General features: G+C 46.1%; 1 protein-coding gene across 4 annotated transcripts in view; it reads right to left on the bottom strand.

Moving 5' to 3' along the window:
• Positions 1-356: 356 nt before the first annotated feature.
• Positions 357-21,927, bottom strand: part of Lrrc8d (leucine rich repeat containing 8 VRAC subunit D) — a 112,709-nt gene continuing 91,138 nt past the window's right edge. For all 4 annotated transcript variants that reach the window (XM_036201272.1, XM_036201273.1, XM_036201270.1 and 1 more), the window contains one exon: positions 357-3,182. In XM_036201272.1, the coding sequence (XP_036057165.1) occupies positions 604-3,180 (2,577 nt within the window). In that variant the 5' untranslated portion in view covers positions 3,181-3,182 and the 3' untranslated portion in view covers positions 357-603. The remainder of the gene's footprint in view (positions 3,183-21,927) is intronic.

Genomic DNA, 21,927 nt, shown 5'->3' on the forward strand with positions numbered 1-21,927 from the left:
GACCAAGACAGCAAGGTCTGGAGTGGGATTCTCAGAGGTACAGCACGACCAAATGTTCCAGGGAGCACTGGACTCACCTGCTTTAAATTAAAACAGTAAAGACGACATTATTCTAGCAAACCTAAATTTATGATTCTGGCCCCTTGTGTCTTCAGCGATCCAAGGTTGAGCAGTATTGCACCACTTAAGCAAGAATAAATCATGACGTCTCAAGAAAGGCTGTGTAGTAAGAAGAAAGTCAATTTAATCATTTACTTTAGCAGGCAAGCGATGTGTAAACATTCAGCCAGCAGCCGCATCCAACTTACAATTTAAAAAGAACTGAGATCAGTGATTATAATTTTTCCTTCCCTTTCCCCAGAAGAAGAAAAACAAAAATTAAAAAAAAGAAAAGAAAGAAAAGATTTGGAAATGAATGACTGAAAACATTACAGACAGTGAACATTCAGTTTTGTCTGCTCCTCAGCCTCTGTGCATCCCCGACGTGTTTTGTTGAAAGGGCATATCTACTCCTAAAATGCATTATCTGGTAGTAACTTGCACGTGACCATCGGCCATCCAGGAAGTTGTCCTTGCACGTGGGTGTGCCCGAGTTCACTTAGTCTAGATCCCATTTGCAAAGGGGACATTGACGTCTTGATTCAACGCCTCTCTGACTTCTAGTGGCAGCGTGTCAAACAGTTGGTCCTCCACCACAAGCCCGCTTTTCTTGAGCATGCGGCACTGGCCCAGCTGGGCTGGCAGACGGTCTAGGCAGTTCCCCTTCAGCTCCAGCTGAGTGAGCTGGGAGAGCTGACCGATTTTCTCGGGGAGGGAGGCGATACAGTTCTGCCCCAGGTTCAAAGTCCTCAGCTTCACGCATTTAAACAACTGTTTTGGCAGAGTGTCCACTTTGTTCCCTGTGATATGCAAGTGCTGCAGGTTCTGGAGCAAACCTATCTCTATAGGGATCATGGAAATGTTGTTATAGCTGACATCTAGGCATCTGAGTTTCTGTAAACTAAACACTGCCACCGGCAAGGACTCAAGCTTGTTGTTGGAGAAATAGAGAGACTCTAAGTTCTTGACGTGGGTAATGGAGGGCGGGATGGTCACAATCTTATTGTGCCACAATTTTAAGCAAGTCAGTCGCTTCAAATGTTGGAAGCTGATGATCTCCTCGATTGTGCGGATGTTGTTTGACTTTAGGTCCAGTTCCTGTAAATTAGAGAGGCTGAAAATAGCATGTGGGATTCTCTCCAGCTCACAGTTCTGCAGCTCCAGCTCGGCGACATTCATCATCTTCTTCAGGCTGTTCAGGACCAAGAGCTTGGTGCCGTCGTTGTGAATGACGAGCTTCGTGAGGTGTGGGGCCACATCCGTGATGTTCGAGGGGACTTTGGTCAGGTTGCTTTTCACGTGGAGGATCTTGAGGTGCCGTAACTCCCGCAGGGATTCAAGTCCAATCATCTTATTGTTTTCTGAGTTCAAATTGCCTATTAAATACAACTCCCGAAGGTTTTTGAGCAAATACACCCAGGCGGGAATTTCAGCCACATCAGTGAACTTCACGTGAAGGCATCTTAAGTGATCGCGCAGAAAGCTAAAAGCAGTCTGTTCGACCTTGGCGGGGCAGTGGCAGAGGTGGAGCTCCTGAAGGTTAGTCATCTGAGAGATCTTGGCGGGAATTTTTGCTTCTGGAATCAGTTCGAGTTTTAGCACATCCAGGTCTGTGAGGTCAAAGACAGCATCGGGCACCCCCGACAGCATGAACAGGTGCAGTTCCTGCTTGTCCTGGGCATTGCGGGACACATGCTGCCTGAGCTTCTCAAAAGTCCACTCGTGGTTCAAACTGATTTCCCTCAGTTTGTTTTCGCTGACCTCTGATAAGAACACACCAAACCGCTTGGAGTAGAGCTGGTCATATTGGTCGACCATGTGCAGAAGGAACGCAAAGTCGTTCTTGACGTCCGGGATGTCGCTGAAGCTGCTTTCTTCCCGGACTTTTTCAAAAGAATATTCCTTCAGAGGGATCCTGAATAGCCAGAAGAGAGTGTAGAGGCAGATGAAGCCGTAGACACAGATGATGGAGATATAGCTGATGAGAAGCTTCTTCAACATGTAGGCCATATTGTGTGTGCACTCGAACACCTCGTACCCCGTCAGGTGCTCTACTTTTGGCTTGCAGACATGCTCAAAGCTGATGGCGTTGACAAAGTTTGCAGTATAGCAGAGGATAAAAATGAACTTGGCGGTTTTGATAAGGGTTTGGACCACATAGAGTTTGTAGATCAAGTCACTGTCTTCTACATGGGCACGGAATTTCCTCACTTTCTCAAACAGGGCTTTGGCCTGTTCCCCGTCCTTCTTGTCCAGGATCGTCATGCTGGGAACTTCGATCACTGGTTTCTCTGCTGAGAACTTGAAGCCAGTTTTGTTGATCATGGGGGTGCTGGCGCTGGGGCTGCCCTCATCACTGCTGGTGGACACGTGCTTTGGTAGGGTCTGGGCACCTGTTATCCTCTGTTTGTTCTCCTCAGAGTCCTCGCAGGCCGTCTCAGACAATGCTTTAGTGGTCCAAGGAGACTCAAAACACTTCCCTAATATTGAAACAAAATGCTCAACCTTGGAGCACGTTTTAGGATATTTGAACCAAAAGTTGCTACTGACCATAAGGATGATGGTGTGTATAAGAGCAAGGTATGGAAAGTACTTGGAATACCAAGGAAGGGCCAGATGGTAACACATTTGATTGATAAATACATACTGCTGGAAATCCAAGTTGGTTTTCCGGCCCGTTGGGTCTCTCTTCTCCTTCTTGGCCTCCTGATTTGGAAAGGTGGACTCTGAGTGAGGATGGGTGGCTTGGAGAGGTATGTCAGGCGTCACAGCAGATGTGCCAAAGGAAATGTCACTTGTCGTCTGCCCGTTTTGGTCTTGAGGCGTGGCTGTTTCCATCTTCGGGACTTCGGTGGTGACATCAGCATTTCCGGGTGGTGTGTGTGCCTTTGAATTTGCAGGCGATGGCAACACTGGCAAACAGACCACCTGATCTTTGGTAAGTTGCATGGTCCCTGCGAAGATGGCTACCATCAGCATAACAACCGCCAGGTAATCCATAAACACGTCCCACCATGGCTTCAGGATCCGGTAAGTTGGCTGGATGTCATTCAGTGAAGCAACTTCTGCAAGGGTAAACATTCCTGAAAAACACGAAGAGAACAGAAGGCACCATTACAGAGTGGCAAGAGGGGACGTCTTCTCACCCAGACTTTATGTTTGCATCCAAGACAGCTGTAGCAGAAAATAAACTAAAGGAAGGAAGGACTGGGTTCTGGGTGAGGTGTGATGGAGGTCTACACAAAGCCTCTTGTTGGCCTAGGACCTGAGAAGTGGTGGCATTTATATATTGGACCGACAAGATTAGGACTCAAGGATTAAGATGGGGATTGAGGCCACAGCTGTTTGCAGAGATCTAAAATGCTTTGCTACCTTCCATCTCTACACAGCTGTGTGTTCCGGATGGAGACCTGCCACTTCTCAGAGGTGTGAGTCTCAAGACTGTTTCCCATCTGTGCATACAGGGGTGATAAGGGATGCAGTTAAACGGAATGAAAAGCTCTTAGCAAAGCTTGGACCACAAGTATTTGTTAGCAGTTTATGTTAGTGCCTACCGCCCTTGTAGACGGATTCCACTGACAGCCGAAATTAAGGGTCTAGAATTCAGGCAGAGTTCAGGTGGAGATACAGTTCACTTCATCAACTGCTTGCCTAGCGTGGCCTTGAACTCACAACCTTCCTGCCTCCAGCTCCTTTCTGAACCCTCGATGGCATGCATATGCCACCACGTGTGGTTTATGCTGTTAGGGATTGAACCCAGGGCTTTGTGAATGTCAGGCAAGCACTACACCACAGATCCTGTTTGCTTCTCTCCCCAGGTGAGGGGATTGTCAATGGTTCTAAGTGATACAGCTTTTATACAATTACGTCAACACAAACCAGAGAATGTGAAACACCTAAACCACTGAGCTACACTTATGCTCTGTGAAAAAATATACACCTAAACTTCAAGGATCGAGTCTGAAATGCATTCTAGTTTTCATTGCGCGCGCGCACACACACACACACATACACACACACACACACACACATACACACACACACACACACACACACACACACACACACACACACATACACACACACACAGGTGGGGTGGGGTGGTAACATGGGTGATGTCATGCCCATTTAGACCCCTTTTATTCTGAACTTCCTGCGACTATCTTGTGTGTGTTTGTTTTTACCGTTCACGACTTAGGAATCCAAGTAGGAAGAAGGGTTCCTGGAACCACAGTAAGCCAGAGTAAAAGGAAAACAGCTCATGCTTGGGTCTGGGGACGGAGTGAGGGATGAGTTCTGATGGCTGTGGTGGGTACTGTGTTCCCTGAAATATTGTGTGTTCCCCAAAATAAACATATCTGGGGGCAGAGAACCGACAGCCACTAGAACAAAGCCAAAAATGGTGGCTAGAAAATGTGTCAGAGCAAGCCATAACAGAAGTTGGGCGGTGATGGTACACACCTTTAATCCCAGCACTTGGGAGGCAGAGCCAGGTGGATCTCTGAGTTCAAGGCCACTTTAGAATCAGCTAAGCAGGGTGACCCACGCCTTTAATCCCAGAAACCCAACCTTTAATCCCAGGGAGTGGGGGCAGGAAGAGAAAAGTATATAAGGCGTGAGGACCAGGAATTAAAGAAAGAAAAAGGCATGTAGTTAGTTAAGCGTTTAACTGGAGAAGTATTCAGGCTTTGGAGCAGCACAGTTCAGCTGAAAGCCATTGGGATGAGGACTCAGAAGCTTCCAGTCTGAGGAAACAGGATCACCTGAGGAACTAGCAAGGTGAGATAGCTGTGGCTTGTTCTGTGTCTCTGATCTTCCAGCATTCACCCCAATAATTGGCCTCGGGTTTGATTTCATTAATAAGAACTTTTAAGATTCCTACTACAGATGGCCACTGTCCCAAGCGAGAACACTGGTTGGTGACTTGCCTTTTCCACCTCCATCACTGCCTTGACACCCCCCAGTTTCGCCCTCCACCCTGAGGCGGGTCCTTTAGTTAGACTTCTCTCCCACAGCTGGGTAGTTTCCAGTGAGTTACTTCCTCCCTCCAGGTTTCTCTTCCTGGAACTCTTCCTCCACAGTCTGTTCAGCTGCTGGGTTCCTGTCTTCTTGCCCTCTCTTGTTCACCCCGCGGTTGTGCCCCCACAAGCCGCGGTACCCCTGTCCAACATGCCCTCTCCACAGCTGGCTTGTCTGACTCCACATTACCATTCCATTGAGGGCAGGGACCGTGGCCATTTCCTTTCCTTGTTCTGTGTGCAGCACCTGACACAGCAGGTGCTCGGCCAATGAAATAACACGTGAGGTTTTAACCATCGTCTTCAAAGGACGACGATTCGGAGAACATCTGCTAACTGCACCTATGTAGTGTAGGGCAGGGGAACAGCTAGTAAACTGAATTGCCCCTGCAAAGCAACTTGTGACTGTGCAAGAATAAAAACTCCAGGACAGGCCTTAGCATGAAAGAAACAAACAGCCACGCGAGAAAAGCCGTGGGGTTCTAGGGTGCTCTTCCGCAGCTGTCAAGCAAGCCTTCAGGACTGTTTCAAGCGTCTCGTCCTAGGACCCGGCATCGATGCCAGGGGAGACAGGAGCCTGGCCTTTCTCAGTAGATGGAGAAAGCAGAAAGCAGGAGGAGGCAGTAGCAGGGAACACGCCAAGTGCTCACTTCACACCGGCTTCCTGCCTCTCTGGCAAGAGTGACAAGGCCAAATCAAGACCAGCATCAACCCCACGCTCAACATGACCTCCAGCAGTGTCTGCTCTGCCACCACCGGAGGGTCTGTGCCCAACATTTCCCCATCTTTCTGCTGAACTTACTCACTACTCCCAGCTGCAGCCGCAGCCTTGCCCTCCTCCCTGCTCCTAGCATGCTGACTGGTATCCGCCACGGTCCACCCTGACCCCCCCGAAAGAACGCAGGGCCACTTAGGAACAGTGACCGTAGCCAACCCTTGCCATCTTCCTTCTCCATCCCAAGCACTGTCTTATCAGTTACACAGGGTTTGGCCCCCTGCTTTTGTACTGAATTGGGGTTCTGGAAAAAAAAATCAACCTATGATGAGAAGTTTAGAGTTTTATGTTTTGTGGGCTGTGTCAGTGACTTTTCTAATGCTGTGACAGAAAACACCACGACCAAGGCACCTTGTAATAGAAAGCATTTAATAGAGGGCTTGCTTACAGTTTCAGAGTGTCAGTCCATGACAGTCATGGCCAGGAGCACGGTAGGAGGCAGGCAGGCAGGCACGGTGCTGGAGCAGTAGCTGAGAGCTCACCTCGGACCCACAAGCGTGCAGTGGAGGGATAGAGGGAGGGGTCTCACTGGCAAAGGCATGGGGCTTTTGACAACTCCAAGGCCACCCCCAGTGGCACACCTCCTCCCACAAGGCCACACTTCCTAATCCTTCTTCCCGAGCAGTCTGAGCACTCAAACATGAGCCTAGGAGTCATTCAAACCACACAGGCTTCGACATCACTCTGGGCTGCTCAAGTGTTTCGGCTTACTCTGGATAGAAGAAACAAGCTCACAGAGTTGAAGTCGTGGAAGTCTAAGGATCGATACTGGAGTGTAAGGCCAAAGCAATGTTCTTTCTACCAGACCATATGGCTTCTCATGTGTGCAAACGGCTTTTCCACACAAGCTCAGTCGTTCTCACAATAACCCATTGATTCAGGCATGATTACTGCCTAATACTACAGGAAAACACGAGGCGCAGAAAGCTTCAGTGACCTACCTCCCTGTGCTAATTAGATGAACGCAACAGAATCTTTCAACTCCAGATCTCCCTTTCTTTTGCCAGTGTCAACCCTTGTTAGCAATGGTTGACTGCTGTAGGGGGGACTCCTCACTGTTGCCCTTGGCTTTGGGGACAAAGAACACTGAAATGAGGTAATCACGGTGGCCACTAGGGTAATCTTTTTATGACCTTCACTCAGGATGCAAGGAACTCACTAGCCACGAGCCAGGTACCACGGGCCAGAGCTGGTAGAGAGGGGTACAGAAGACGCAAGGCCATGGTCCTCTTGAGGAACCTCCAGCTTAATTGGGGTGTGGTGGGGGTGATAAGAAATAATAAGGGGAGAAATTGCTCTGAATGGATTAATACAAAGCACAAGAGAGGCCCAGGACAAGGCAGGTTCAAGTACACATGCAGGACTTTGGAGCACTCCCCAAGGGGTGGCTTTTAAGGTAACAAAGAAAAGAGGGGAAGACATAGGGTGATGGGCTGCAGTAGAAGACACAGTAGAAAGGCCCAGAAGTCTCTCCACAGATGATCACTGAGTCCTGTTTATCACGCAGGACAGTGGACTTACAAATGCTTTAGTCTTCATGGGCTCCACACAAGGTAACACTCCACCAGAAACTTCATTCCCCATGTACTGATTGTTTACCATGTGCCAGATACAGGTTTGGGTGGATTAAACAGGGCAATCATGTTAAATTAACTTACACTCAAGCTGTATGTGGTGATACATGCCTTAACCCAAACACTCTGGAGGCTGAGGCAGGAGGATAGCAACTCTGAGCTAAGGTGAGTTATATATTAGTGAGAATTTGTCTCCCATATGCACACACAAAGGCAGGGGGAAAAAAAGTTGTCTGGAGAGATGGGTCTATGGTTAAGAGCACTGGCTGCTCTTTTGGAAGAACCAGGTTTGATTCCCAGCATCCTTATGGTGGCTCACTGTCATCTGTAACTCCAGTTCCAGGGGATCTAATGCTCTCTTTTGACCTGAGGGTCCTAGGCGCGCGCACACACACGCACACACACACACACACACACACACACACACAAGCAAAAAAAAATCGTACACATTAAAAAAAAAAAAAAAGAGGTCTTCATACTGGGAAAAATCCTAGGGGAAATATATAGATCAGGGATCTTACCTCAACAAAGGTTACAGAGAAGGATGTCATTAACGTAAAGCTAAGAGGTTGGTTAAGCCTTTATAATTTTAACTTTATCCAGTTCACAGTGCAATCCATCCTTCCTTCCTCCCTTCCTTCCTTCCTTCCTTCCTTCCCTCCCTTTCAGCAAGGGTTGTTAGACCAGTTCTCATACAGTCCAGATGGCCTTGAGCTCCTTACCCTCTTGCTCCCCCTCTTCCCCACCCCCATAAACGCTGGGATGACAGGTGTGCACCACCACGACCAACACACATTTCTAAGGGGCTTTGTTAGGGGAGCTTGGCTTACACTTCTCATCCTGTCCATCCATTTGTAAACCAGACACTCCAGACCCCATCTGCTGGCTTCCCCTCACGTTCCTCACTTTTGAGTGTGCTCCTAGGGTAAACACGGTTTCCTGAAGCTGGACTAGAAAAAAAAACGAGACCACACAACACCCTGCAGCTTTCCACAGTCCCAGAAACTCACAATGTTCCCTTCCAGGCATCTTTGAGACAGGAAGCCTCTCTGTTCACACGTCCAAGGATATCTGCTTGGATACCGACCCTTGGGTCTGCAGATCCTTATCTAGGTGTGGGAGACTGCTAGAAAGCAATGCCTGGGTTTTTCAGCCAGATGCTTGTCCTGCTGGCCCTGAAAAACTTTTCAAAGGCAGGCTAGAGAAAGGCAGGTGGGGATACAAATTCTACTCCATCCATAGGGAATTCAAGTTAAAAAGGCTCCTGGGTGGTGTGTTTGGAAACCTTAGACCCTGGGACCGAGTTCAATGCAGACCGCACACTGGCTGCTGTGACATCTGCACAGCCCTCAGCAGTGTCCTGTGGTCTCCCTCCAGGTGTAGGAGTTCCTCTCCTAGCAGGTAGTTCTTACATCTGCATGTCCCCAGGGCACAGCCCAGGCTGGTGGCAATAACGAACCACAGACATCCAACCGTAAGCCAGGAGCAGGCTCATTATTAGATACTGAACGCAAGCCCAACGCTGCCATCAAGAAAAGGTCACTAGTAATTACACCGAGATGAAACCTATCGGCGCTGACAGGCATTTTTCATCGTCCAAATGGACGACACATTATAGATCTCTGTAACAGGCTGTTCTGAAGTTAACTCATTGCAGCCAGCCACCTGCAGGCAGCTTGAGAAACAATGACAGCGGTCATGGCAGGTATGGCTTCAACAGGAGGAAAGACCGAGTCCTGGCTGCTAATAGAGTGATAAGCCCATGATCTCCGGGACAGAAGCCAATGGACTTAGCACATCAGAGGTGACACTACCCCAAAGGCCAGAAAGACACACTGCAGAAGGCAGCCTCCTGGAACTATGAATGAGGGGAGCCCCCGGGATAGCAGTACACGTCTCTCATTGTGTTCATATTTTACTGCAGTCAATAAAGCAGAATACTGTCAAAGTACTACTGTACACGCGCCTGGAAGATCTTAAGCACTCAGCAAAACTAACACAGACACTGTGTTAGTCTCTGCCACGCAGAAGAACACGTGTTATTTGAAGATTCCTATAAAACTTGGAACTAAGTTTTTTTTTCCTCGATGAACTAATATAAAGAGCAGTAGAACCCGGATGTTCTCCACTTGGCTTTGGCATCTATCTACCAAGTTTATTTAAATGTCACATAGGCAACATCAGCAGCGAGAATCCATCCAATCATCCATTTACTCATTTCCCTGCCCCATCCAAGAAATATATATATACTGTGCATTTAAGTGTAAATACCTGGAGATTCCTGGGGGGAACTTGGGGGGCAAATTCAGATCTCTCTCCCCCTACAGTGTGCAGCAGGGGAAGAAAACACACATTTGGTTGGATATAGACACTGTCACCATTTTTCAAAGAGCCACTAAGAGGAACGGCAGTGGCCGATGACCCGGACAGTGGCGCAGGCTTTCCTGTCCGCTCTGCTGCCTCTGCACAGGCCCCACACCACTTTTGTATCTACTTGTGTTGTTCTTTTCCTTAAAGAGAGCTCCCCACATCGCAGAAATTCCGATCCTAGGGGACTCTGGCCTTTTCCCTGGCTGCAAGGCAGTGTGAAGGGATAAAGAGTGAAGTGAGATGTGAAGAATGTAGAGTAGGCTGGCTCAGAGCACAGGGGAAGGCCTGTCGAGAGAGGGGGCATAGGACACCCAAGGAGCTGAAAGGTTTGGCTTGGCCTTTAAGAGTGAGCACTCGGTGAGACATGCTGGGGGACGGGGACTCTAAGACTTCATTGGATGTCATCAAACTAAGGACGGGGGAAACCACTGAAGGGTGGATTGAGGTGGAGGTGGTCTGTGTCTGTGAGATTGTTTTGGGCCTAGCGGACAGTAAGGGGAGGCGGCTATTGCATTACTTCAGGTGGAAGATACAAGTGGCACTTTAGACTTGAGCAGTAGGAGGTGGATGAGTCAAGTAGATGGCTTCTGAGAGGAGAGGGCTAAAGAGAGCAGAAAGGATCCGTGATGGACTGTCTGGGGAAGCGAGGGAGGATGAGGAGCAGCGCTCACCCAGATCGCTTCCCATCCTCATTTACTGCCCTACCCCTTGCACATTTACTCTGACCTACATGGTTTTATAGTAACTGAATTATTTTCAGGAGCCTTCAAATCTCTTCAGAAAGTGCGTAGGTTATACATCAGTTCAAAGAAATGTATGCCAAATGCATAGTCACGCAATTTACCACCACCACCCGGCTGGTTTGATTCTTTCGAAGGCAATGTAAAAAATGAGTTTACTTCCAGAAAATAGTCAACAGTGAAGAGGGGGTTGGAGGGGAGAAGAGAAGAGGGTAAGGGTATGAAGTCTGTGTAGCATCCTAAGGGGATGGCGTGACTGAGTCTAACTGCCCGCAGTCTGTAGCCGAGTGTGGTAGCTTGAATGTCACTGCCCCAGTAAGCTCATGGTGAGTGGCACTGTTAGATGTGGCCTTGTTGAAGGAGGTGTGGCCTCGCTGGAGGACATGTGTCACTGTGGGGGCGGGCTTTAAGGTCTCCTATGCTCAAACTATGCCTAGGCTAGTTCATTTCCCGTTACCTTCAGATCAAGATGGAGAAGTCTCAGCTCCTTCTTACTCACACACATACAAATAAATAGATGTAATTTTTAAAAAGAGGCGGGCAGTGAGGGTCATGAAAACTGAGAGGGAGGAAAATAAATCAACGAAGGAAAAAAATAGAAAAAAAAATCAAGAACACCAATAGATAAGAAGATTTTAAGAAAGATATAAAATAATCAAATAATGCAGCAATTACAGGTGGCAGACTCTTGAAAATCAATAATGACCTTGGATCTCTCTCATAATGGAACCCCTTCTGACACCTGGAAACATCTCTGTGACAACTCACTATCCCTCCAATGGCTAGCCCTTTAACACCTTATTTTAGAAACAATGGTAAATTGGTAAATTTGGCTGAATGATACTTTTGTCCTATTTCAAAGGGTTTTAATAAAACAAAGGTGTTTCATTCTTTTTGCTTCCGAAGCATCTGTCTACACAAGCAGCTCTCTTGAAATGACTCACCGTCTTTAAAAGTGAGACTTGAGGGCATTTCACCTCAGTCCCTTCACAGGTTAAGGCATGCTTGGAATGAGTGGCCACCTCCCTGTCCCCACAGTACAGACGCTAGTAGACCAATCTTAGAGAGGTGTGGTTGAGTTAGAACTCAAGCATTTCCCTCAGCTCTCACCTAGTAGTGGAGATTAATACCAAAGCCCCACCAGGCACATGTGTTTACAAAAACTAACCCTAGTGATGGGACAGCACAAAGTATACATGCCCATAGCGTCTGCTCAGCATGCGTGTTATAGAGAGGCTGCTTCCCAGAGGACTACTTAGAGGTTTCTGACGTGGATAATTCTGAACAGTTGCTTTCTGATAAATATAATATTTCCTTCTGAAAGAATAGTCCTCAAGAACATGTTTTAAAGAACGTTTTTGTATGATGATTTTATCGCATTTTAATTTACTGTTTTGTATATGCAGGTTGTGTGTGTGGGGGGGGGTGTGTGCCCACAAGCGCCACAGCTCCGATGTGGAAGTCAGAGACAATTTGTGGGAGTCTATTCTCCCCTCCACCATGAGGACCTGAAAGGTCCAACTCTGGTCTTCAGGCTCGGCAGGCATCAGGCACCCTTAGCCACTGAGCCTCTCATGGGCCCTTGACGACACCGTTTTAAAACTGTTTCATCTGTGCATGTCAATGGGGTCAGTGGATTTGTTTAAGCGTCAATTATGTTCACTGTAGAGGTCGTAACAAACTGTCCCCACTCCTTTTAGAGTAAACTCCCACAGAGGAAAGAACGGTGTTATTTATATTCTGGGATAGACTGAGGGAGGCGTCCACAATTAAACTCCACGAGAGAGCTTGAGGCCAGCCAGTTACACCATCTCAAAACAAATGACCACAGACCGGCACAAGTCGTCCCTTTGCATAACTTTATACACGACATATTAGAACTACGTGTTAATGTCCTACAGGACAACGGACCAATATTTGGGGTTGCCAATGCCAAGAAATATGTAAGGTTAGTTAGAGGCCCCTTCACTCTTTAGTCTCAAACATCACGTACTGGGTCCAGGACCTGGAGTTGTTATTATCTTGGTCATCACAGATTTCACAAAACCCTTCTGTCATTAAGCTATCAGCTCATAAACAGCCACATTTTCCTCTCTTTCTTTTCTTTTGTTTTCTTTTCTTTTGAGACAGGCTTTCTCTGTGTAACTCTAGCTGTCTTGGAACTCACTCTGTAGACCAGGTTGGATTCGAATTCAGAGATCTGCCTGTTTCTGCCTCTCAAGTGCTGGAATTAGCACATGCCTGACTAACATTCACATTTTCAGGAAATGTTTGTGTAGGACATGTGTTTGGCATTGGGCTTATATAGATATCAAGACAGACAGTCTCTGCCCTCCTACAGCTTAAAGATCTGCCCATGTTTACTTTATATATTCTGGACCACCACAGTCCAGTCCAGCACTGGTTAAAGGTTCTGAACCTATTTTGGGAAGCAGGTCATTCTGTTACAGCGGGACTGAACATACACCACTCAAGAGGTTAACTAAAATCACACAGCACACTGGCATCCCTTCCGAAAGGACAGACATGTGCAGTGAGGAACGAGCACTGATTCTTGGACTTAACGGTGGAATGACTGAGAAGACACCCGATGTAGACCTCTTGCCCTACACATACATATGCACAGACACACAAAGAGAATAGTTAATATTATCTTCTAGAAAATATTTTGATAAACACCAAAAGTGGCCAGGTGATGGTGGTGCATATCTTTAATCCCAGCACTTGGGAGGCAGAGACAGCTGGATCTCAGTGAGTTCCAGGACAGCCAGAGCTACAGAGAAGCCCTGTCTTGAAAAACCAAAACCAAACAAACAAAAAACAACAAACGTGGCTGGGGATATAGCTCAGTGGTAGCATAATTCCTCAGCGAGTACAAGGCCCTGAATTCAAAGCTCAGCACAGAAGCGCGCACACACACACACACACACACACACACACACACACACACACACACACACACACACAAAGTTGCACTGAATGTAGAAATACAGAAATGTGAGTGGTGGTGAGGCACCAATCTTCACCACAAACCCATGGGCTAGAAACAGGAGCTGAGATCTCGCTGAGGCTCTGGACTACGACCTGTATGCAGCAGCATCTGAAACCTACTGGGCAGGCCTAGATGGGTGTGAAACAAAACACAGAGACCCTCATTTCCCCCAGGTTTGACCTTTTAATCAAATCAGTTCTTCCTTCTTGTGATAAAGACCAGAAAACTGGGCTAAGGGTTTAGCTCAGTGGCACAGCACTTGCCCAGCATGCCCTAGGTCCTGGGTTTAATCCTTAGATTTGCAGATAATAAAATACAGACACCAAATTCCACTGTAAAACCATTCTCCCGTCTACTGTTCTGGTAAGAGGCACCTGCCACCACCACCGTGCACTTTGGCTGGGTGCATTGGTGCCATGTGAACATAACATTTCCCATCCAACATGGTGAAGCAGGGCCCATGGGATGTGAGAAGTTCAAGTTCAACTCCCTGGCTCCCTCTCTAAAGACAGGCCTACTTGATGTGACCTTCCTTTCCCCTGTTCAGCTGGCTGGAAATGAGGAGAGTGGGGCAACTTCAGAAACCATGTGTGAAGCCTGCTAGAATTATCTTCCCAGCCCCCAGCTACTCACATCTGCCCTGCCCTGAGGAGAGAAAAATAAGGTAAATGTACTCAAACCATTCTATGTGGAGTCTCTTACAGTCTAGCAACTCCTGTAATTAATAAAAAAAAAAATCTGTGACTATTAAAAAAAGTGATTCTTAAGATAAAGCATTTAGAAATGGATTTGGGCAGACCTGTATCCTTATCTACAAAGCAAGTATTTTCAGTAATATTACCAAAGGCCTTAGAGAGTGAAAGATTCAAAATAATCAATAACTGACAAATTATAAAAATAAACTAATATACTATAAAATCACACTAAAACAGCAAAATATGATAATAACTCTAACAAAGTTAATAAACTTGTGAGAGGAAAAATACACTGGATGGTTAAGAAGATGATTTAACCCAGGCTCGTGTGATAAAACCCTCACTAATGAGGGTTAGCCGAAAGAAAAGCGGTGTCTGGACCCATACTGACTTGTGGAAACCTGAGTCTCCTGGGGACCTAGAGGCAGGAGAGACAGGTCTCATCTCAGAACATCCAAGAGCAGAGTAGTCTGCTGTGGTTTCTCAGATCCCCAGAGTGAGGGGGGAAAGGTCTGGAAAGTGAAAGGATGTGGGGACATTTTCCAGGAGTTCGGTTTAGGACAACAACTGTCAGACTGAATTTAGGAGACAGCAAGCGTGTGAAAGGCTGGAGACAGGAGAATGACTAGCTTTACCTTTTCAGTATGGATGGCCTGGATTGGTTAACACACAAACTTAAGTAGAGATAAATTTGGGTGGGGCTAAGAACGTCAAAATGAAGTCCAGGGGTAGACCTAAGAGCATGCAAGATGGGTCTGCTCAAGGAGACAGAAGCCAAGGGCGGAATCCAGAATCACCAACACCCAGGGGCAGAGAGGAAGACAGGAGCCAGGAAGAGGTCAGCACAGGGACTTGCTCCAGGCAGAGTCCCAAGCTGCAGCCCATGTGTCACACAGCAGTCACGGAGAGGCTTGTGTAAAGGCTGCAGCTGCATCTGCAGGTGAGAGCCTGCGGAGGGCAAGCTGGGACCGACAGGTCTCTGCAATGAGGACACCTGCCTGGCTCGAGTGGGCCGGGTGGACCAGGCCCAAGCAGCAACTTGAATGTTTGATTCTTTCAACTTGCCTGGACCAAAAAAAAAACAAAACAAAAAACCCAAGGAGTGAGGGCAATCGGCAAAGGGTGCGCTTTGAGGCCAGGGAAGAAGCTGACAATGGCTGGGTGAGAATGGGCAGAAGCGTCAAATTATATACCACAGACACGCTCTGACTTAGGAAATACAACGTGTACACACACACACACACAGAGCCACGTGCACATGGCTTGTTCCATTTTTACACCTTCATGAAGGAATAAAGAGGAAAGAATTCCCATCCTGTGAAAGTTCTCTTTATAGCGTGTTTTCCCCTTCACTAGACTGACTGGTAAACATTAACTTTGTCAATCACCATTTTACCCAATTGTAAAACTTTAAAGGGTCCTTCTTTTCCCCAAGTCTGAAGAGGAGAGGGTGCATTGTAATTCTGTGTATAATAACACTCCTACCCCAACACACACACACACACACACACACACACACACACACACACACACACACACACCCACTGTGAGTGAACAGTTCTGTGGATATCTCATAATGCAAACAAGGTCAGAGTTTCCCACCAGCCCAAACTCCCTGGGAAGGCTAAACATCCAAAGAACTCAAGTAGATTTCACTGAAAGGAAGAAAGCATGAAAAGAAATAGTTATTCTTCCTAAGGAGAGTGTCAGTGACCTAGCTTAATTTACTCTGCATTTCTTTGGCCACAGTACTGGGGGTGGGGGGAAGGGTTGGGAAGGGAGGGGGAAGGTATGCAGGGCATCTTCACAGGGCAATCTTAGGTTTTTATGTCCACACCTCCTCTACCTAGAGAGGCTTAAATCAGAGCCAAGGTCGTCACTTAGAACTTGGTATACTTAAGACCTTCTTTTCAGTTCACGCTATAAAACATTCCCTAAATTAGTGTTTCTGCAAGGATGAACCACTAGGGCCCACACACATTCTCTGTTGCTCAGCGAACGGAAAAGAAAATGAGGAATTAGAGAAAATATTTCTACCTTTTGCTTTTAGTTACGGAGCCACTGGTTACACAAGCAGTCCTATACCGAGCTGCATCTAGTCACCTCTGCCTGGATGGCTCCTTTCTGTCCACAATGCTATGCCAGGAGCCAGTGCTGCTTAAATGACTCAGGTCGATAATTCACTGAAGTCACAATCACAGGCAGCAGAAAAAGCAGGCCTGGGCTGTACAGTCGGAGCCAGAGAAAGTAAGCCATAGATGTCTTCCCCCAAATGCTGTCCTCAACCCCCAGGAGCATCCTGCCCCATCAGATCTGTCTTAATTGCTTTTCATTCTGCTGTCGAAAAGCAGAAATCCAGCAGGCTCCTGCCACCCCGGGGTGGCATCATGGGAGTTTCTCTCACATATCCCTTTAAGCTCAAACAAGTACACCCAGTTTTTAAGGAAATGCCAAGAAGGAGCAGGTTGACGGTATTTTCCATTGGTTTAAAAATAAAGCATTCTACTCTTTAAAAAAAAAAAAGTGTCTCGGAATTATAGGAACAGGAAGCAGCCGCTGGACGCGGCAGCAGCCTTCATTTCCTGAGGGTCACAGCGAGGAACTCCCCATTAAGACAAATGCAATGCAGAGGTTAGCCCCTGCTGCCAGGCCTGCCCACTCCACACGCAGCTGCCAGAGCTGGTGGCCACAGCAGAGGGTAGTTAGTTACGTCAAAAATGACGACATGTTTCTATCCCACAGCTTCAGTGGCCAAGCATGACACTGGCCCTAGAACAGACCTCAGACCAGTCTTAAACAGTCTACAGTGCTGGCTCACTCTGGAGGCGTCAGGAGCCAGGGCGGCAGACAGTACCCCGAAGCACGGAAGAAATGAAGGAGTTGGATGGGTTCCAGGCTTCCTGCAGCCACCTGGTTATAGCTGAATTCCTCAGTCAGACTATGCCTCAGTTTTCCCATCTGTAAAGTGGCAACAAGGTCACCCACTTCATAGAGTAATGAAAAGTTAATGAGACAATGACCATGATACAACAGACCAGATAAACAAGCAATATATACTCTTAATATTACAGGGGCTTCCTAGTTCCAGTACTTCCACAAATAATATACCATTTCATTTGAGCCTTAAACTGACACACGGGATAGGAGGTAATTATGTTGCCTTATCAATGTCGTCATCACCACCACCACCACCACCACCACCACCACCACCACCACCACCACCATCTTCGTGTTCACTATGGTGGGAAAACCGTGTCCTGGCTTCTCAAGCCAGGGACTAGGGAAATGATTTGGTGATTAAAACTGCTTGCTGAGTTAGTAAAAGGATCTCTGTTCAAATTCCCCAGAACCCATGTAAAAAGTTGGTTCTGATGGCAACCATGCCTGGAATCCCAGTGGGATAAAGACAGGTGCTTCCTTGGGGCTTTAGAGCTGCTAACCTGGATGGAGATTCAATGAGAGACCCTAATTCAAGAAAATAAGGTAGAGAATGATAGCGCGCAGAGTACTCAGCGTTATCCTCTGGCTTCACTCACACACACACACACACACACACACACACACACACACATACACACACACACGCACACTTCAACTCACTTGAAGCACATCTGGCAGTATGTGGCTGCCAAGCATGAGGTGGAGAATGATGGAAGTCCCTTGTATTTCAGGTCTGTTGTCACTCTGGGCAAATCCCTTCACCTCTTGAGCAACGTGATTCACCCACTTGTCACCAGCACCGGGCTGGTGTCAGACAGAAATAGATGAGACCTGGTTCCAGCTCTTGAAGAACTCGCTCGGAGGCCAGGGTGGGGGATGGGAAGGAGTGACATATAAACCAATTAATTACAAAACAGTGGGCCCAGGACAGGAAATGACTAACTCCGTCTGGTGAACTTAGGGAAGAATTACTTTAATTTGTGAACTGGGAAAAGAGGGGAACCAGACTACAGATTCCATCTACATTTGTTTTAGGCTGAACCTCTGAAAAAAATCAGGCTTACAGAGGTGGTCCACATTCCACACACTCCGCATGATCCTTATTGCTCACCTGCTTGTAAACAAGGAATACACCCAACACAGACGCCACCAGTGATTTAAAAAAACCAATACCGCGAGAGTCTAAAAAAAAGAACAGTTTCAGAGTATTTCTCAGATATGCATTATGCTTTTAAGTTACAGACTGCTGTGGAAGCTGGACCAGGTCTACTCGAACACACCACAGTTATGGTAGAAACACCAGAACCCACATGGGTGACTTTACAAGTAACTAGCTGAGTGAATATGGGCACTTGGTCTCTCTGCTGCTGTTTCCACACTCATAACACTGTACGAGCCTCGGCTGTAACAATCACAGTAGTAATGGCCGCCTGCCTCAAAGGGTCGCTATGAGGATGAAACAGAGACGCACACAGATCATTTCTTGACACAGAGTAGGGATGACCTGAGCTGGCTGCTACTGTAAACTGCAGAAACGAAACAATGATAGTGTTAATTTTCTGACTGGGGCTGTAGGACAGTTGGGAGACTGTTAGTCTAGCATATACAATACCTGGTCTGGTTCTTGGCGCCAGAAAAAAACTGGTGTGGTGACCCAAGCCTGTAATGTCTCAGGAGGCAGAGATGACAGGACCAAGTGGTCAAGGCTATCTTCAACTATACCAAGGGTTCAAGACTACATGAGATCCTTTTTAAGAAGGAAACAAATGAAAAAATATAAAATTTAAAAATAATGGATTTTTTTTGCTTGCTATTCACAAATGTTCCCTGAAGGTTTAGAGTTTTAGATTTTGTCTAAACCTCCATATTTCATCTTTTAGAAACAGACAGATGGTTCATTTAGTTGATAATGACATCATGTCATATGCTTCATACAGGCCTACACAATTTTAAGGGATTTATCCCAACATGATAACTTACTTCCAGTTGCAGATAGGAAGTGCATGTGAATATAGGCTTAAGGTGATAGGATTTAAAAATTCTATTTTAGAAAATAATATACTTTTAAAGTGATTCTGCTGGAATTCTGAGTATTTTAGAATTACAAAAAAAGCAAAAACAAAGGGGGAAATGTTTTTACATTTTCACGGAAACTTTTCTCCACGGTTTCAGAGTATCTTTCAAATATGGTTTACCATCCTTCAAAATTAAAAGAACTCATTATACTACTGAGGTTGCAGGCAGTTCAGGAAAGTTATTTTCATTACATTTTTTTCATCTTTCTGTGTATGAGAGTTTTTCCTGCCTGCATGTGTAACATGCGTGTGCAATGCTGACAGGAGCCAGAAGAGGTCCTCCGAGTTACAGGCAGTTGTGAGCCATCATATGTGTGCTGGGATCCGAACCCTGGTCCTCTGCAAGAGCAGCCACTGAGTGTTCCGAACCACTGAGCCACCCCTCTTGACCCAATCATTTTCATTTTCCCTCATTGTACTCATAAAGAAATTCAGGGAATTATTTGGACTGTTGTCAAGATTTTGTCATTATTATATGGTAATGGTCAGATGAAAAGGTTGCATCCAGACCAAATTAAACTTCTATAAATCAAACTGGATGTTTCAATTGGCACCATGAGCTGCACTCAACACACCAAAAGAGTCTGTTTTTAATATTTAATATATTAAACATCACTCACCCATTGGCTTTAAGCCAAAATCAACACTTCCTCACTCTAGGGGCCTGTGGTTTTATCTTAGTCAATACTACATAGACCTCAAAAATCCATCAGTAAAACCTGCTGCTGAGAAAGGAGTTACCAGAACTTTAAAAGAATAAAGAGAGTTGTGTGTTGGGTGGGTGGGGCATTTATCATACTCTTACTGTATTTTAGAAAGAATATATTCTTTTTTTAATAGACAAAAAAAATTTTATTCTTTGTTTTGTTTTATTTTCTAGTCTGTCCTGGAATTCACTCTGTAGGGCCTCGAACTCACAGAGATCCACCTGCCTCTGCTTCCTGAGTGCTGGGGTGAAAGGAGTGTGCCACCACTGCCCAGCTTGGTTACTCTTCTTAACGCTTTATAAATATGTCCATGGGAAATGAAGCAAATTAATTCAAGCCATGATTTATCACAATTCCAGTATGTGCTGAGCGTAGTGGGGGGAGGATTTTGTAAGATCAACTCATTTAATTGGTTTAAATCCCCTTCATTCCTTCCTTATTTCCTTCCTTATTTCCTTCCTTATTTCCTTCCTTATTTCCTTCCTTCCTTCCTTCCTTCCTTCCTTCCTTCCTTCCTTCCTTCCTTCCTTCCTTCCTTCCTTCAAGACAGGGTTTCTCTGTGTAGCTTTGGTGCCTATCCTGGAAGATCTCACTCTGTACACCAGGTTGGCCTTGAACTCACACAGACCCGCCTGGCTCTGCCTCCCAAGTGCTGGGATTAAAGGCGTGTGCCACCACCGCCTGGCATGGTTTAAACCCTTTAGGCAAGTTATTTCCCCAATTTTTCATGCAAAGAATAATGAAGTATAGAAATATTAAGTTGTGGCTCCTCAGTCACGTGGTTGAGATCAAGTAAAATGTTAAACGATGTCTTCATTAAGTGAGGGCTAATGCCTTAGTCCAGAAAGCAAAATGAAATGAGAAAGAGAAAATGACAATTTTTGGCGGTGCTGGAAATTGGACCTGGGACCTTGCACACATTAGACTAGTAAGTGTTCTACGGTTAAACCACACCCCAGCACAATTGTGGATGAATAAATGATGCCAGAAGAGCTGGCATGAGTTCCAGAATGGCCCTAACCTACTTAGGTTCTAAAGACAGTCACATGCAAGGTGATATAACTGTATCACAGCCCAAATCCTAACCTGCTTTGCATATCTCATCCAGCCTGAGATAGCTGCGCTTGGCGTTGCACACCTGTAATCCCAGCACTCAGCAAGCGGATGCAGGAGGAGAGTGATTTCAAGAGCAACCTTGGCCACACAGGGAGAATCTATTTCAAAACCAAAACAAAACCATACTATAAAAGATGGACACCCCGGCACAAGCTTGTGATTTTAGAACTAGACGATCACTCACGAGTTCCTGGCCAGCCTGGGGTACATAGTCAGATTCTATATAAAAAAAAAATAAAAAACAAAAAAAACAAAAAAACCCCCAAAACAAAAAAAACAAAAAAACAATGAAACAACAGCAAAAACATAAGTAAACAAATTCATAAATGTTTAGTGGATAAACTTCTTAGAATACACGTCCTGTGTAAGGTCAAAAGGCCACGCTGGCTCACTTTTAATCACAGAGTGATAATGCAATTATGTATAGAGGATTAGGCTAGTGCTCAACATTGGAACAGTCCAATGCAAATTGTCTGTACTGAGCATGTCTCTGTTTAGCAAAACGGATGAAAATGATTCCTTCAGTCTTTCTATCATGTGCTTAATCATGTCGCCTGACAGTTTAGTGTACATGGTGCCCTTATTAGACATTGCAGGTAGTCTATTTTTGAGAGAGTTTTAAAAGCCAACAGATAACTAACAACCCTTGTAAGTCAGCTTCGGGTAACATGGGTCATTCAGGAGAAGCCATACTCAAAAGTCGATCCTGTCTCTCCAAAACTCTTACAGGATGAACCCACCCATGGCCCCAGCTCAGTTTCCAGCAGAAAAAGAGCCCTGTAGCATTCCTGTCCTTATTCCATACTGCTGCTGGGTCCAGGCAAGG

Source organism: Onychomys torridus, chromosome 10 (assembly GCF_903995425.1).
Source record: "Onychomys torridus chromosome 10, mOncTor1.1, whole genome shotgun sequence".
Lineage (NCBI taxonomy): Eukaryota > Metazoa > Chordata > Mammalia > Rodentia > Cricetidae > Onychomys > Onychomys torridus.